The sequence below is a fragment of the Pituophis catenifer genome, unplaced genomic scaffold (genome assembly GCF_029215685.1).
Source record: "Pituophis catenifer annectens isolate HBS135680 unplaced genomic scaffold, rPitCat1.0.hap2 SCAF_6, whole genome shotgun sequence".
Lineage (NCBI taxonomy): Eukaryota > Metazoa > Chordata > Lepidosauria > Squamata > Colubridae > Pituophis > Pituophis catenifer.
In genome coordinates this window covers 59,048,109-59,066,990 of record NW_027256886.1, presented here as the reverse complement: position 1 = coordinate 59,066,990, position 18,882 = coordinate 59,048,109, and the positions used below count along the sequence as shown (strand labels likewise).

At 40.2% G+C, this 18,882-nt stretch overlaps 1 protein-coding gene across 1 annotated transcript in view; it reads right to left on the bottom strand.

Moving 5' to 3' along the window:
- DOCK1 (dedicator of cytokinesis 1) overlaps nt 1–18,882 on the bottom strand; it is a 437,647-nt gene that overhangs the window by 378,228 nt on the left and 40,537 nt on the right. The window contains exons 2-4 of the mRNA XM_070945964.1: nt 10,144–10,227; nt 3,516–3,556; nt 848–903 (exon numbers count right to left, since the gene is read on the bottom strand). Of these exons, the coding sequence (XP_070802065.1) occupies nt 848–903; nt 3,516–3,556; nt 10,144–10,227 (181 nt within the window). The remainder of the gene's footprint in view (nt 1–847; nt 904–3,515; nt 3,557–10,143; nt 10,228–18,882) is intronic.

Here is an 18,882-nt window from a genome sequence, read left to right as displayed (position 1 = left end):
ACGGTTTTATAAGTGATCATTGCTATTTGAGGGTAGATGTTTGATGTCTGACTTTGACATGACCAGACTCTGAAATTGTGTATCCTGTGGAACAGCAGCCTGCCTCAGAGAGCTCTTGGAGCTGATTTAATCACAGAGCCTGTGGAGCAACTGGAATTAGTAGAAGATGAAGGGTTTGATCCAAGGCCTTCTCTCAATTCTACAGCAGGTAGTGCTAAGTGAAGGACAGGACAAGGGAGGTCTGTGCAGCTCTGGTCTGTGAGGCAAGGGTGTTCCCACTGGTGACTGTTTGCACCTGCTGGGATTCAATTTTAAGGTAATCACTAGCAAGCGATCCTTCACTGGGAACAGCCACTCTATTTATTTGAACCTTGATCTGTTATGTCCTGAATTCTTCCCTCTGGAAACTCCAGGCTTATAGCTAGAATTATTAAATAAGATTAAGATTCTCCAAAAATTACCAATCAGTAGATCCATTACTATCAAATAATTATATCTCAATACTGCCCCATGTAAATAGATAAACTAAAGACCAATCTCATAAACATTGGCATGTATTGTACATAGATTTTCAGGGAATATCAACTAGGAAAATTAAACTTTCACACTGATGGTTTACTTAACTAAAGTATCTTAATATTTTATAACAAAACATAGGGGAAAAATGCAAATCAAGCTTTTGATGGCTCTCATTATTCCTCTTGTCATTTGGGTTACCACAATATTCATAATTAGAAAATAAATTTCAGACTTCATTTTTTTCTGCACATTAATATTTACATTCAAAATGTATTAAAAATCATACAATTGATATATTCATCTATTATTTTTAAGTCCCAAAACTTACCCTTTTCCTTCAACTATTGCTTCTTTAAGTTGTATATAGGAAGAAGGAAAGATGCCCTTTTAAATAAGAAAAATAAATTTATTATTATTTATTTACAATATGCCTAGTAGAGTTTTTAATTATAATCTTTCTCTAGTGATCCATTTTAGAATATAAATACCACCAGAACAATTGGCCCAAATAATAAGAAATATAATCTGAAATATCAGGAGAATCTCAAATAAAACCATTCCATTCTAAGTGTTGGTCTATGTTGATCCATTATACTATCTTTCTAATTTTTGGATGATCTATGAAAAGTGTTCAATAAGATTTTATTTTTAAAAAAACCAACAACCTTACCTGACCCTTTGGTCATAATTGTAAAGAATGTTTCATTGATAATAGCCAATTTCAGAAGCTAGTAATAGTTTAGCTCCAAAAAATGTGCAGTAGTCTTAAACAGTGAGCCCAAACAAACCTTGTATTCTACCCCATCAACTTTCCTTCTGCTATGTATGTGGGAAAAGAGTTTGGAATTTTTATTTCCACTTTAGGTTACCTACTGTTGAACTGATGCATTGTAGCACTAAATAAAAACTTATATCACATTGACAAGCCTTCATTCTATAAACTCTCCCTCCTTATCCTTATAAACTGTAAATTATCTTCTAATATATTTTAATAATTATCTAATTTAAGAAGGAAGCAATTTCAATTAAACATGTTCATTTACATTGAAACCCGGAACTTCAAATTATTTTTAAAGCAAAACGTAGGTACAAATAAAGGCTAGTAATCAATCTTATTTGTTTCGAAGAGAGATGTAAAACGGGCTCCTTCTCGTTGAGTGGAGATAGCATCCAGGAATGGGTTGTCCTCATCTGCTAGCCAATAGGATTGAGTCTGTCAAAGCTGTGAGGACACGCCTACCCCAACGGTCCCCAGCTTTTGGAAAAGTCATAGAGACAGATCCGACGTGCTACGGTCAGAAGTTCTTCCCCCGAGGGACCGAGGCCAGCCCGGCATCAGGGGCTGGATGCTATCTCCATTCAACGAGAAGGAGCGTATCAGGTAAGACCAATGCCCCTTCTTCCTTGCAGTGGCGATAGCATCCAGGAATGGGACATACCAAAGCGGTCTTGTCCTTACGGGTGGGCCGCAGCTTCGTCTGAGGTCCCCTCATCCGCATGTACCTTCTGTAGGACCCGCCTACCAAAGGCCGCGTCAGCCGAGGCATAGCTATCTAGTTTATAGTGCTTGATGAAAGGGGACAGGGAGGACCATGTAGCCACACAGCAAACCTCTTCTAAGGAGGCTTGTGTTGCCCAGGCCATACTTGTGGCTGCGCTCCTTGTGGAGTGTGCCGTGATACTCTTGGGCAATGGAAGGGCCTGTTATCTAGTAAGATTGGGCGATACATGCCCAAATCCAGCAGCCCAGGGTCGATGGAGTGACCTTGGCTCCTAGGGAGGCTTGCTGGAATGACACAAAGACCGACTCCATCTTCCTGAATGAGGAAGTCCTTTTGATATAGATTCAGAGTGCCCTCCTCACATCTAGTGTGTGCCACTTTCTTTCCAAGGGATGCACTGGATTGGGGCAGAAATTGGGCAAGATAAGCTCCTGAGCCATGTGGAATCATGAGTTCACCTTCGGTATGAAGGAAGGGTCCAAACACAAGATCACTCTGTTAGGGTGAAACACACAGAGATCTCTCCGGATGGATACTGCCACCAACTCCGATATCCGCCTGGCCGATATTATGGCTACCATGAAGACCACCTTGCAAGTCAGGAAACGCAATGTGGCCTCTTTCAGTGGTTCAAATGGGACCTCTGTCAGCACCTGCAGTCCTTAGTGAGGTCCCAAGTAGGGTATCGGTGAATCATTGGAGGCCGTAGGTTCATTACACCGCTGATGAACCTGCAGATGGTAGGGTGTTGAGCAAGGGAGTCCAGCCCCCCGCAGGAAAGGACCGACGATAGGGCAGACACCTGGCAATGGATCGTGTTGGGCGATAGCCCTTTGTCCAGCCCCACCTGAAGAAATTCTAGTATCTGGGGCATGGACATTGAAGTTGGGTCCAAGCGTGACCTGGAGAACCAGGAGCAAAAGGCCTTCCAGATGACATCATATATTCTGTTCGTGGAAGGCCTCCTAGAGGCTTGTATGGTGGCAATCACCTTGGAGGACTAATTGTCTTGGCTCAGAGAGCTCCACTCAAATGCCAGGCAGTCAACTGGAGCCACTGTGGTTCCGGGTGGACCAATGCCCCCTGGCTGAGGGAGACTCTGTCCAGCGGTATCCTCTAAGGGCTGGCCACTGAGAGGGCAACTAAATCAGCAAACCATGGTCGTCGTGGCCAGTGCGGAGCCAGAAGAAGCACTTCCACTTTTTCCACTTTTTCCACCAAAATCTTTCTTACTAACCTCGGGATGAGAGGAAGGGAGGGAAAGGCGTAGAGGAGCCCCGACGGCCAAGGGCAGTGGAGCACATTGACCCCTTCCACTCCCGGAAAGTAAAAGTAATGTTAAAATAGCATTAGCCGATTAAAAGTTTTATTTCATCAACATTTCTGCTTTAATCTAAAAAGTTTCAGACTATAATAAAACACTTTGGAGGTTACTATAAATGCCTATGCTTTTTTAAAAAAGTGATGTCATTAATACAGAAACAAAATACTTACTTTTTTTGATTTTTTCCTCAAAGTATAACCTCTGTACCAACCTAAAAAATAAAATGTTTTAATAAGTTTTATAACTAATTGGAAAATAAAAATGCCCATATATATTATCATTCATAATTGTGTCGTATCTTTGTAATATAAGAGCATTTTATTAATAGTTATTAATTTCCTGGTTTCTGGTTCCTTACTGAAAAAATATAGATTGACAAGTATCTGAGAAAATTCCTTTATTATAAGTTAAATTATTCAACATAATTTTATTCAATATAAACATAGAAAAATTAAACTTCACCTCTCCAAGGACAATAATCCCCATTGTCCAGCATTTGCCTACAACCTAGTAGAAAACTAAAGATGGCAGTATATATTAATATATTTTGTGACATGTCCCTAAAACTTAAAACACCATATAATTTCAAGGTTCCTCATAAATTCAGGTAAGAAACATTAAGCCAAGCAAATCCAACCCACAGCCCACAGGCCATATACAGCCCTGGGCAGCTAGTAATCAGCCTCACAAGATCATAATTTTTTTAACGTTATTATATGATTTGTATAAACTAACTATATTATATATTTTATATGCAGCTCAGCACAATTCCTCTTCACTCCATGTGGCCCAGGCAAGCCAAAAGATTAGACACCCTTGCATTAAGCCTTATATCCCTTGAAGAAATAACATTCTCACTATATCTTGGACTGCAAGTTCCACAGCAATTTTCCCCAATCTAGATTCCTTCATATAGTGAAGGCTATACATCCTTTTAATTCCAATAGGAAGAAATCCAGATTAGAATGATTGTACTACTTTTTTTTTTTTTTTTTTTACATAAATGCATTCTCAATCAGAAAAAAGAACTGGATCACTGTGATCATTCAGATTATTATATGGTTTGTTTTTACACTGCTTCAGCAAACTTCCACACCTTGAACATCAACATCTATAGAAAAGGTCTACTTATTTCTCATTAGGTAGACAGTTCCATTTCCATTAAAGCAAAGCAAAATAATTGGAACTACTCCATTCTCCTGTTTGTTTATATCAGTGGTCCCCAACCTCCGGCTCTGCAGACTGGCAGTGGGGGCAGACTGGGGGTGCTTTTGTACGTGTGCATGTGCTGCTTGTGCAAATTCAGCTTTACACGGTCACATGCCAGTTACACGGCCCTGTTCCCAACAGGCCATGGACTGGCACTGGGACACAGATCAGGGGCTGTGGACCCGTGGTTTATAGCAAGTTATTTAAAATCTACACAAGTTGTATACTGAAATATTTTATTCAAAAATAAATGTGTTACCCAATCTAGATTCTACTTCTACTTTCCTCATATCTTTCTGCATGAATAAGGCCTTTCCCTCTCCCAATTTTAATTCTACAGTGGTACCTGAGATATTTTTCAGATTGCCTTCAGTGACTATATATTGTAGTATAATTTCAGTATATTAAAACTTTTTTCACATTTGAGGAAACAACATGCCGTACTCTAGAAATAAAATGGTAATGTCTCATTTACTATGTCCCAATCTGCAACACATCTGCAAGTAATCAGCATCATGTGTTTTTATTGCTAACAAGCCCATTCTGGTTTAGGATGAGTTTTTAATTAAAATAAAATCTCACAAACAATAAACATTCAGAATCATGGTGCTATGTCAGACAAATTGGGAGATCTTTCACACAAAATATATCCATTCAGCACAGATTTGGCAGGAAACCTTGCACTGCACACTGTTATATATGCCAGGCTAAGGCTCAGGGAGTTCAAACAAATAAGGGTTTACTGTACTTGGGGCCCATTCTGTAATCATTGCTATAGTTTTTGAAATTTGCTTGCTGTTTCATTTCCATATTCTCCTCTATCTCTGATTTTATCCTTTTATTTTTTTTTCTTTCCAATATTTCTATCCTTTCATTCTCTTCTCTTTCCTTTATTCCTTTTTAACTGGTAAAATTCTTGATAGAATTCTTGATAGGAATTCTACGTTTAATATATTGTCTAGTTTTCTCTGCCATGACTCAGGCTCAGGACTCAGATTCTGAATCTGAAGAAGCTACTCAAGCTAAATCGGTGGAATATCAGTCTCAGGAGACACCAAGCCAATAATCACATAAGGCTGATTAGAACAGGCACCATCCGGACAACTTGAAACCTACTGCTATCAGTCTTACTAAATGCTAACATTATGGTTATCAGAATTAATTAGCTGAGGAAGAATATATTTTCTCACAGCCCTAGACTGCCTTCCTCTTATTTCACAGTTACAACCTACAGGTTGGGGGGGGGGGGAGCTGAATACAGAATTAAGCTCAAATCAGAATCACACACACAAAAAAAACCCCTGAGTCATAATCTCTATTATATGTAGCTATATAAATTAATCAGTTCCAGAAATTCAGTTGTGCATTATAAATGGGAACTCTATATATGAATCAACTATATCCAACCACTGACTGAAGCAAGTAACTAAATTACTTACCTTTATTAAAGGATAAAGAATTTATTATGGCAAATAACCACTTTGCTACATGTTACAAACCAATATCAATTTCAATTTTGCATACAGATGATTTTTTAAGAAGGACGACATTATTTAAACCATAGTCTGTGATGTAACTTCCATACTGAGATTATGATTTTTTCAAGTGTTTAAATCCATATATAAATGACTGACATACAACCAGTTAAAACTTATCAAGCTAAATTACTAAAATAATTCATCCCTTCAACATTAAAATATGTATAAGCTTCACAGAACCATGTAATTCATAATTTCACTAAATATCATTTAAAATAATTCTTAATGTATTCAACTGGGACAAACCTTTAGCGTGAGCATTTTCTCAAGTGCCGAGATCTTCAAAAGCATAACTAACCAAAATTAATGGCTGTAATTTTCCTGCTTTAAACATATTTAAACATTTCTAAATATTTAGCTATCAGTTAGTATTTAGTTATGCAGGAAGCAAAACCATACCAAAACTATTAAAAAAGACATTCCTTAATTATCAGTTGATACTACAGCTAACATAAAAAAAAAACCCTGCATGCATGCATTGTCCTTTCTAGATAGGAAAATATTATTGTGAATTTTATCATCTTGATTAAATGCCATATATTAAAGTTGATTTACAAATATTTTATTAACTAATCAATAAAAAGAAAAAATATTACATAATTAAAAACATTAATGTTAGCTAGAATTATTAAATAAGATTAAGATTCTCAAAAAATTACCTATCAATAGATCCATTACTATCAAATTATCATATTTTATCAACTATCAACCTCCCTGATAAATAATATTCAAGCATCAGACACTTAGATAATATACAGCTTCAACAAAAGCTGCATTATTTATCTAGATTAAATGAAAATTTCTAGTACTTGATCTGAAAAAAAAGATGCATAAGTGGCTGTTTCCTAAACAAACTTTTAAACTTAGTAACATTTATTACTTGAATTCAAAATCCTCATGAAGTAATAAATATCATTACATTTTAAATGTGTACGTTTTCAATTGTGGTTTTTTACTGCTATAAGCCACCCAAAGTAATTGTGTGTCAGTTGGATGGCCATTTAAATTTGTTTAATGAATAGCAAAAGTTTATTTAGAAAATAGTCATTTCTTCTTCTTGATTAATGCATTTGTCATTTATTTTGTGGAGATGTTTTACACTTTGATATGTTTATGCTAAAACATGTAGGCATTATGTATTACAAAGAAATGAATTGCAAGTGTTTTATCAGATTGGCAAATTTAATTTTAAAGCTCCACCTAAATTGAGAAGTGAATAATTCTGCAAATAATGCAAAATACATATAGCCATCTGAAAGCCAAAGTCCAAAAGAGTAATACTTTTTCAGAAAATAGAATATACTACTTTAATGTTGTACAGACAATACTCAGAAAATTAAATCCTCAAGCAGACCTTAAGAATAGAAATAGCACTTAGACTTACATACCGCTTCGAAGTACTTTACAGCCCTCTCTAAGCGGTTTTACAGTCAACATATTACAATCTGGGTCCTCATTTTACCAACCTCAGAAGGTTGGAAGGCTGAGTCAACCCTGAGTTGGTCAGGAGGAAATTCCTGGCTGCGGGCAGAGTGAGTCTACAATACTGCATTCTAACCACTGCCCACCACGGTTCATAATAGCAAACAACTTCTTTGCTTTAGAGAAGTTCAGACATTAATATTGCACAGTGCTATCTTAAAACAGTTGATATTTGACAACATCTCTAAAACTAAAAACTTTTCTCTACTTTAACAGCCTGATTTGTGCTTAATTCTGCATTCAGCTTTTTTTAGATTTAATGTACAATCTACCTGTCTTCCTTAACATAAAAAGGAAGGGAATTCTGAATATGACCTCTAAACCCAAGTATTGTATTTTTTGGAGTATAAGACACTCCGGACTATAAGATGCACCTACTTTTTTTGGTGAAGAAAACAAGAAAAAGAAATCTGTCTCTGCCTCCCAGAAATTTTGCCTTGTTGCAGCAAACAGCAAACCGCCTGCTTTACTTTCATTTTCGTTTTCAGCATAGCTTGATTAGCACAAGAAAAAAAAAAATCTGCTCCCAGCAATTTACCTCCTTGCAGCACGCAGCAGAGGCCCACACAAAACAGCTGAGAGCAAAACTGCTGAGAGTCGGGAGGCCGATCCAATCAACTTGTGCTAATTAGGCAGTACTGAAGCTGAAACAAGCTGTTTCTTCTTGCTGCTTGCTGCAAAGAGGTAAACTGCTGGGAGGCAGAGGCCAAAGGGTGGGGGCCAGTGGGTGGGCGGGGCTACATTTGGTGGATAAGACACCTAAATTTTCACCCCTTTTAGGGGGAAAAAGGTGCATACTCCGAAAAATACGGTAGTTCATTCACACAAAGTTTATCTGGCTAATTTCAAAAAGCTAAACAGATCAGGTTAGATCAGGATACACGTAGAATAGGATACATCAAGAAATACTGGGCCTATAAGCTAGAGTGATAAGTTGAAAAAATATAAGACAATGGCAAAACACTGCCACACTATTTCAAAAAAAAATGACATGTCATGTCCACAAAGTCATGAATTGAGCTAAAACACAAAATATTTTCTCTTATTGTACTTTAGAAATAGTATAAAGAAATAATTAAATTAAAACAGAGTTGCATAGGTCCACTTATACACATAAAAGTTGACACATCCTTCCATCCTTCCAAGGTCAGTAAAATGAGGACCCAGATTGTTGGGGGCAATATGCTGACTCTGAAAACCACTTAGAGAGGACTGTAAAAGAACTGTGAAGGTGTATATAAGTCTAAATGCTATTGCTATAAAACCATTAGAATGACATAGAATCCATGAGTGTAAAACATCATTCAGAATCAAATTTATGCTGCCACTCAGTTAGCATACAACTATCATCATTATCCAGCAATGAAGCTTGACATTTAGAAAAAAAAACATATAGAAAATGAAAGTAGGAATACATATCATTTGCCACTGAAAAGACATATTACTATGCATATTATAAACAAGCAGTCTTTTCTAGCTTACACAGTACTGTATCAGTGGTGGGTTGCTACCGGTTCGCCCCGGATCAGGCGAACTGGTAACGGTGGCGGGAGGCTCCGCCCACCCACCTGGACACTTCTGCACATGCCAACAAGCGAACCGGTAGCAACAGGTTTTGAAACCCACCCCAGTACTGTATCAATGGAAACATCTTCCATTTATGTCTAAAAGTTAGAGAAAAAGGAATAAAGGAAAAGCAAGCAAATGTATATATTGATGAGAAAGAAAATAATTCTAGCAAGAGCTCACTGGGAAGGGGTAGTAGGGTAGTAGGGGAGAATTGATAACATTGTAAAAGGAGTGCAGCATTGTATTTGCAGATACAAGGAGACTGAAAACATAATGCATTCAAAGGTAGGCAAGCACAGTTAGATGCAAGAGAAAGAATGAAGAGACTGTCTCCTATCTTACTGTACTGAAAATTCCTGGGTACAAATCCCTATTCAAGAATGGAGATTTTAACTTGGCAAATTACTTTCACCTTAACTGATTTCACAGAGCTGCTAAGAAAACAAAATGGAGAGGCCTCTGTATACATTTCATTAATTAAACATCTACAATAGTAAACATTCCTGCTGCTTTAATTTATGATGAAGAAAACGCATATAAAAGGTTATTTCTGAAATAGCTGATCACCATATAAAAGCATTGCTGGTTTTTTTTACAAAGGAGTATAAGTAATTTAGAAGATAAGTATCTTTTATATTTTCAGCATTTAAGATGGATTTTATTTATTATCTGCAAGGGTACCAAGAACATCTATCACCTTTCTTAACAGATACCACCAGAGATCCATACAAATTAAGGTACACAAACCTTAACCTTGCGGTTTTTTTTCAGAAAAAGAAAAAAAAAGACATTTGCATCTCACAAAGGTTATTCATCGATTATAACATGCTTGTTTAATGTGTAGTGACTGTTAATTTTAGTGCCCATTTAAATGTTTCAATATTTCATTAGGTCTCAAAATAGAACCGGTTTTCCAAAATAAGCAAGACACACTAAGTCAAAATGTTAATAATAATGATTACGAGAATAATGATTAGGAAGAAACATTTATTCCACTTGCCTTCATGTGTTTCTAGTATGTGCATGGTGTCTCCTATTTGTAGTGACAGCTCATCTGGACCCCGGGCATCATAATTATAGAATGCTAAAAGGGAAAAGAAGAAAAAAGGTCATTATTTCATTTTTAAAAATGCCAGAAAGAAAAACTCCAAATGAGCAAAAATTTGAGACACACACACACACACACACACACACACAAGCACACACACACACACTCTTTATAGTCATTCTTGTGCTGACATGGTTGAAAGCAGTTTAATCAAATCAAAGTCCCTCAAACATTTATTTATTGAATTTATACACCACCCTTTTCACTACCTAAGTAACTTCGTAAAACAAAGCTTAACGAAAGCAAAGGATAATGAAGTTGTACATATCCATCCTGGGTAATGGTGTGGTTGCACTGTCCAGGGTACACTCAGTGGATAATGTGAAATAGGCTCATGGCCACCATGGTAGTCATGAACTCTCTAGCTGTTTCCAAGATTCACCCTAGAGATGGCAAATTGAAGTCCACAACCAATCCTGAGCTGGCCTCCAGCAGCAGCATAGCTTCAAAAACAGGATTTCACACCAACAATTTGTGGAGCAGCATTACTGACGATCAACCGATTCCCAAATGACTGCTGCTCTGCCCCTCCTGCCCTGAGGTCTTGGCTGGTGTCATACACACAATCCAGTTGGGCACATTTCAGAATGGAGATATACTGACAGTATATCAAGCTTAACTTTCTGTATAGATGAATTCAGCTTAATATACTAACAGTGACTCTTATATATGTTTATACAAAAATAAGTTCTATTAAGTATCAGGTAAATAGATATGTGAGATCGAATTTGGGTTGGTTATCCGGACCAGAGATTTACTCCTGGGGCACGTATATTTGCCTTCATTCATGAAACAGATATGTATTCTCTATGATTGTAGGAGTTTTTAAAAATTATAGAAGTGCTTTTTGAAGCTATGCTGCTGCTGGAGGCCAGCTCAGGATTGGTTGTGGACTTCAATTTGCCATCTCTAGGGTGAATCTTGGAAACAGCTAGAGAGTTCATGACTACCATGGTGGCCATATAAGAAAAATCTGAAAGGTGTATAAATTGGTACAATATAAATAAATAACTCTTATATCTGATCACACATCCATAACAAAAACTGACAGTACAAAGCTTGAACGTGATTTGTAGACTCCAACATAAAATATTAGTCTCATAAATGAGTCACTATAAACAGACATATTTGACTGAGATTCTAGATTATCTTTATGCAGATATCTCTTTCTGTAGTGTTCTGTATTACTGAATGCTTAATGGCTCTGCTTTTTGTACAAAGCAGCTATGTTCAAAACATCAAAATCTGTAATATTTTAAGCTTGAAATTATCATATCAATATTTTGAGTTTAAAACAAATATGTATAACTTGAAACCTTTTTTGGGGGGAGGGCTTTAAACATTTTTTAAGTTGCCTCTTATAATTGATTTTGTTTTTTATAATTTTTAAAACTTTTGCTTGTACATTGCTTTTGTTTTTTTTCTCCTCAGATTCACCTGAGTGACTCACAGTTCATACCCCAAAATTGCGAGCAATTAATCTGCATCCCACTAATGATTCTGTCAATAATTGCCCAATTGGACATAAGAAAAAAATGACAAAGTAGTGTATTTTTCCCAGGACCCTATCAGGGAAAAGCCTTTTCTGACTATAAGGTCAATAAAGATTGGCAGCTTTGTATATGCATATATCCCACTATCAAATTACCAAAGTGAGGGGCCTGAAAACTAAAACATATGAAGAACGGTTGCAGGAACCAAGGCTAGTCTAATGAAGAGAAGGACCAGAGGTGACATGGTAGCAGTGTTTCAATATTTGACGGGCTGTCACAGACAGGAGGGGGACAATCTATTTTCCAAAGCACCCAAAGGCCAGACAAGGAACAATGGATGGAAACTGATCATGGAGAGATTCAACCTAGGAATAAGGGGAAATTTTCTGACAGTGAGAACAATCAACCAATGGAACAGCTTGCCTTGACAAGTTGTGGGTGCTTCATCACTGGAAGCAGTCAAGAAGAGACTGGACAGCCACTTGTCAGAAATTGTATAGGGCCTCCTGCTTGAGTAGGGTGTTGGACTAGATGACCTACAAAGCGCCTTCCAACTGTTATTCTGTATTCTATTCTGTATTTCTGGATGCCAGTTTTGTTATGAAAGAACTACAGGATGTACACTGTAGGGAAGATGACTATTACTAGAGATGAATCACAATCACTTGATTAAATTCCTTTCTTTGGGACCAGTTTCAGTCAGTGTAGGTTTAAGGGTAGACCCTGCTCTGTAGACCTCTGCTTTGTGGACTGCCATGGGGCTCTCTGTCGGTCTCTCTCTTCTCCGTTCAACATCTACACGAAACTGTTGAGTGAGGTCATCCAACAGCATATGGTTCAGAATCATCAGTATTCTAATGATAACTAATTATTTATTTCAACTCCAGGCCAAACAAGTAGGATTCTCAAAGTCCAACCCCTACATCTACAAGTTGTGTCGAGCTAGATAGGAGAAACAATACCCTACAGGGGTGGGCAACTATGGCCCTTTTATGACTTGTGGACTGCAACTCCCAGAATTCCTGAACCAGCCATGTTAGCTCAGGAATTCTGGGAATTGAAGTCCACAAGTCATAAAAGGGCCATAATTGCCCACCTCTGCCCTACTATCATTTGTACCTACACTAGGTAGTCGGTACAGGTAGTTCCCAACTTACAACAACTTGTTCAAGGATTGTTCAAGGTTACAGCAGTGTTGAATGAAGCAACTTATGACTAATCCCCAAAGATGGATTTCCCTAACCGTATGATCAGGCAACACTGGAATGTTTTTCCAAATTATCTAGGGTGATTTGTTTCACCAAATTAATTGCGTAGCTCATCACCAATCCTTCTCTAAATTGGTCAGAGATAAAGCTTTCCATCCCATATTTCTGGCAAATATTTAAAATCCAATGTATATGCTGACATTCTATGCTAATCATGCTTAAGTTTGCAGATTTCATGGTTGATGGTCATGTGTCTTATATGGTTATCAAAGAACTTTTAAATTTTGACTAACATTTTGATAATTATCCAGTACTGGTTCAACATCCTCAATAATAGGTGGGCCATTTGGCTCCAACCTTCTCTTTCTACCTTGTCTGAAGAAATTTTGGTATGGAAGGCTACTTCTATATGCAGTAGTGATCACATATACCAACTAATTGGCTTCTGAAATGATACACAACCCATTATCAAGCCTTAATTCTCTCTAATATAAACACATTTGTCATATTTTTAAATAAACAGGTTATCTAAGAAAAATGAGAATAAACAAAGCACAAAAGTCTGCTTCTTGGAAAAACAACTTCAAAGATATATACAATGAATACAAAATATTCAGAACATAAAAACCTTCTATGGATAGTTTTTGACAGCATTCATCTTCATTTTCTTAATGGCTTTTTAAAAAAGCTACGTCAGCATTTTCTCCAGTCATTCTCTTCAATTCCTCTCTCTTATCTTCTCACAAAATCATGAAAAGTGTGGCCTGCCAACACAGCTTTAAATTAACATTTGAAATGGTACTTTCTCCCTTTAAAACAAAAATTCTCTCTTCTTAGATCATTTTTAGAGAAGCACAAAATTGCTACAGATGTATTTTCAACTGAGTCACTTCCTCATTACATGCACATTGTAACAGAACTGTCTTAATAGAATTTCATTCTATACATGTCTTCTCTGGAGCAAGCCATTACTTTCTTCAGAGTACTCTGAATTAAAAGTAGTTATTCCAAATACAAGTTTGACTCAAAGCAAGTCCTGTTAAATTCCTTGGGGCCAACTTTTGATAAGGCATGTACAAGATTTCACATTAATATACCAGCAAACCTCTATGAAAGCGTGACATTAATGCCTTTCTTACTTACTATAATAAAAAAAAAATCTGCTCAAAACAAAATAAATCTTACTAAACATTTTTTTCAAAATATATTTAAAAGCCATCACAAAAACCAAAGACCTACTATACAGTTAAATATGTTGAAACAAACAAAAATATAATACAGAGGACAATCTAATCTATCTTTGTTCAACTTGGTCCCTTTTTTGGTGTGTTGAATCATGTTCTGCAACTCTCAATTATCCTGGCTTGTTCCTTTTGGTTAGAGATTATGGAAGATAAAGTCCAGCACATTTAGAAGGTGCTAGACTTTACAAAGCTAATTTAGCTAACAGGAAATGTCAGGAAGATAGACTATTTTATACAGTAATTCTAGAAAATGATAATACTGGACAATTTTTTAGGATGTACATTATTCAATAACATATCGCTGGTCAAAAACCTTCTCTGCTGCCTATCCATAGGGATTATATTGAAGCACTGCAGAATGTTGCAATTTTTGATTATGTGTCCAAGCATTCTATACTTTCCTAAATTATAATACATAAGAAGTACTGTACACTATACTGTCCATGGTATTTGGAAGTTGGCAGAAATGTTCCATTTTCAACCTAGACTCTATTTCTAACTCTAATATTATTATTTCCAACACAATGCATTCCACTGAAAAGCTGGCTGGAAAGGGGCATTGGTCTTACCTCAAAGCCCTTTCTCGGGATGGTGGGACCAGCAGCCAGGAATGGGTTAACTCTGTTATCCGATAGGACTGAGTCTGCAAACTGTTAAGCTCCGCCCCTTCCTCTTGCTTCCCAGCTTTTGACGAGGATGATACTGCAGACTGACGTGCTGAGCTTGAGAAAAAAAGGTTAGTCTCCTTCCCGGATCCCAGGACCAGAAGGCACACCGGGTGGGGCTTACTGCTGGTCCCACCATCCCAAGAAAGGATATTCAGGTAAGACCAACGCTTTCTCCATAAAGGTGGGACCAGCAGCCAGAAATGGGACATAACAAAGCAGTCTGTCCTAATGGGAGGGAGCCAACCGGCCTGGTGTCCAGTGCTTTGTATGAACCCATTGGAGCACCCTCCAGCCAAAGACCGCCTCTGCCGAGGCATAAACATCTAGCTTATATTGGCGGATAAATGGTGAAGGGGATGACCAGGTTGCGGCCCGACAGACCTCCTCCAAGGATGCTTGCATAGCCCACGTGGCCGAGGTGGCCGCGCTCCTGGTTGAGTGGGTGGTGATACGTCTAGGGATGGCCAAGGCCCGGGCCTCATAGGCCTTAGTAATACTGGTTCAGGACAGAAATTGGGGAATATTCATTCCTGAGACCTGTGGAACGTAGTGTTAATATTTGGAATGAATGTAGGGTCCAGATATAGGAGGACTCTGTCGGAACGGAAGACACAAAGGTCATTCTTAATCGAAAGAGATACTCAGATATTCAGTGGGCCAATGTTATGGCCACTAGAAATGCCACCTTAAATAATAGGAATCTGAGGCTGGCCTCCCTCAGGGGTTCGAAGGGGCCCCAGGTAAGGGAAGTTAAGACCTTAGTAAGATCCCAATTGGGATAACGGTGGACCACAGGGGGTGAAGATTGGTGGCACCCCTGAGGAACTGTCTAATCAGTGGTTGTTGGGAAAGGGAGCCCCTGGAACCACAAGTCAAAATGGAGGAAAGGGCTGCTACCTGTCTCCGAAGAGTGTTTGATGACAATCCCCCATCGAGGCTGTCTTGCAGGAAGTCCAAGACATGAGCTGTGGACACCTCCATGGGAACCAGGCCCATCTTGGCACACCAGCCGCAAAAAGCCCGACAGGAAGCATTGTGGATATGGTTGGTGGAAGCCAGTCACAAGGCCTGAATAGTGTTGATGACCCTGGAGGACAACTTGTCCTGCCTCAGCAGGCTCCGCTGAGGAACAATCAGTTGGAACCACTGAGAGTCCGGGTGGATGCCCCCTAGCTGAGGGAGATCCTGTCCTGGGGGATCCTCCAGGGTCGAGCCACCAAAAGGGCCACCAGGTCCATGGACCCAGGTCTGCCTGGGCCAATGAGGAGCCAGCAGCAGAAGCTCTGCTCCCTCCTCCAGCAGTTTGCGGATGACTTTGGGGATCAGAGGGAAAGGGGGAAAGGCATAAAGCAGTCCCGGAAGCCATGGGCTGCACAGGGCATCCACTCCCTCTGCCCCTGGGTGATACCAGGGTGTCAGGAACCTGGCAAAGAATCTCGGTATTTGGCGGATGTCCCAGGTGGCAAACAGGTTGACTATCGGGAGGCCAAAGTGGTCCGATTGTTCCCGAAACAGGTCCAGGTGCAGGCGCCACTCTGCATGGTTGACTGAGGCTCGGCTGAGCCAGTCCACCTGCACGTTTTCCCCCCCGATATATGTGCAGCCCGTATGGACCGCAGATGAGTCTCTGCTCAGAGACTCAACTGTTCAGCTTCCTGCATGAGGGGCCGAGAGTGGGTTCCTCCGAGGTGGTTGATGTGTGCCTTGGCAGCCACATTGTCCATAAGAACTAAAATGTCTTGATCCTCGACCGCAGTCTCAAAAGTCCTGAGGGCCAGGCGAATCACTCGGAGCTCTAACCAATTGATGTTGTGACTCAGGTCCTCCTGAGTCCACTGGCCCAGGGCCATGTGTGTTTCAAGGTGAGCTCCCCAACTGTAAAGGCTGGTCTCCATTGTCAGGACTAGGCGATGCGGTTCTCTGAACTCTTGTCCCCTGGCTATGGTGTGGGAGGTCCACCATTTGAGGGAGAGACTGCCCCCAGATGAAGTATTCAAGTTGTCGGAATTAAGTGGCTCTTGGCCAGGTATATGGAAAAACCGTGGTCTCGTAAAACCTGAATTGTGGTATCCAGGTCCTTCCTCGCCAGAGGCTCCGAACTGGACTGGATAAGGATATTGTCTAAATAGAACTGGATCCTTATCAGCCACTTCTAGAGGTGACCCGGCAGTGTGGCCATCAGTTTAGTGAACACTCTGGGAGCGGAAGAGAGACCAAACGGCAGGGCATGATACTGATAATGTTTCCCCGCGTTATAAAAGCGGAGAAACTTCCTGTGGGCTGGAAGGATGGGGACATGGAGGTATGCCTCCGTCAGGTCCACTGACGTGAGGAAGTCACCCTCTCTGACGCTCTTCAAGATGGTCTGGAGAGACTGCATCTTGAACCGTCATTAACAATACGACGGTTCAGAGACTTGAGATTGAGAATTGCCTTCCATCCCTGAGGATTTCTGTATCACGAACAGGAGGGAATAAAACCCCTGTCCATGTTGCTCCAGTGGAACCAGCTGTGTGGCCTGAATGTCCAGAAGATGTTTTATGGCCAATTCCATGAGGAGCCATTTTGTCCAATCCCATGAGAGAGGGCAATGTACAAAAAGACTTGAGAGGAATTCCAGGGAGAGGCACAACCTGACCATCTCCCTGACCCAAGCGTCCGTGGTGGTGTCCTCCCACTGGCTGGCAAATAGCACCAGGTGGCCCCCAATGGGAGGGTTGGATGCGCTGTCAGCGTGGGCGTCAGAAGGAATGACCCCTCCCACCCCAAAAGGGTCGTTTGGGAGGGTACCTCTGTCCCTAACCACCCTGTCTATCCTGAGATCGCCCCTGTCTGGGGGGAAATGATCTGTGTGATCGTGTTTCTGCAAACCCACTGTCTGAACCCCGAAAGGGACAAAAATGAGAGGTCGGCCTGGACTCTGCCCGACGGGACATGTTCGGCAGGAACTTACGTTTATCCCTGGATTCCATCAGAAGGGGGCTGAACAATTTGTCCCCAGCATACGGGGCAGATGCCAGACTCCATTTGTTTCTGGCATCAGCGTGCCACTAGCGGAGCCAAAGGAGTCAGTGAGATGCTATTGTGGAGCCGATGGATTTGACTGCAAATCTGGAGGCGTTCAGTGTAGTGTCTGCCAAGAACTCTAAGGAAGCCACAATCTTATTCAGATCCTGCTGTGATCTGGTGTCTGTAGCTGGCAGACGGCCTTGCAACTGTCTGAGCCAGAGCAGGAATGCTCTATTAAAAAATGAAGCAACCGAGGAAGCCTTAATAGCCAATGCTGCAGACTGATGAATCTTCACTAGCGACTGCTCAAACCTCTTGTCCTCAGGATGGAGGATTTCCTCTGGAGGATCTGTTAGACAGAGAGAGTGGACAGTGCTGCCACTGGAGAGTCAACGGTGGGAATTTGGAGGGAGTTAGCCAACTCTGTGCCCAAGTTGTAGAGATATCTGTTGAGGTTACTAGGAGACGGGCCGGAGACAGGTGTAGATCACTGTCTTCATACAACAGCCAGAAATAATCTAGGGACGGGCACCTCCTCCGCCTCAAAGGAAGGTTCTGCAAATAGAGGGTCATAACAAGGCTGCAATCAAGCAAGCCTCATTATAGCGTCACGTGGCAGGCCGCAGATGAGGCAGAAGCCTTTTGTCCCAGTCCGGTGGATCTAAAGCAGTGGTTCTCAACCTTCCTAATGCCACGACCCTTTAATACAGTTCCTCATGTTGTGGTGACCCCCAACCAGGGGTGGGTTCTAAATATTTTTACTACCAGTTCTGTGGGCGTGGCTTATTTTGTGGGCGTGGCTTGGAGGTCATGTGACTGAGTGGGCGTGGCTAGCTGGTCATGTGACCGGGTGGCTAAGGTTATTTGTATAGGGCTACTCAGAGGGCTGAAAAAAGTCATTTCTGACAGGTACTCGCACTTTTGACTGGTCCTCACACTTATGACCATCCTCACATTTATGCCTGTGCAGCATTCTTAACAACCATGTCACTCAATTCACAACTGCTTC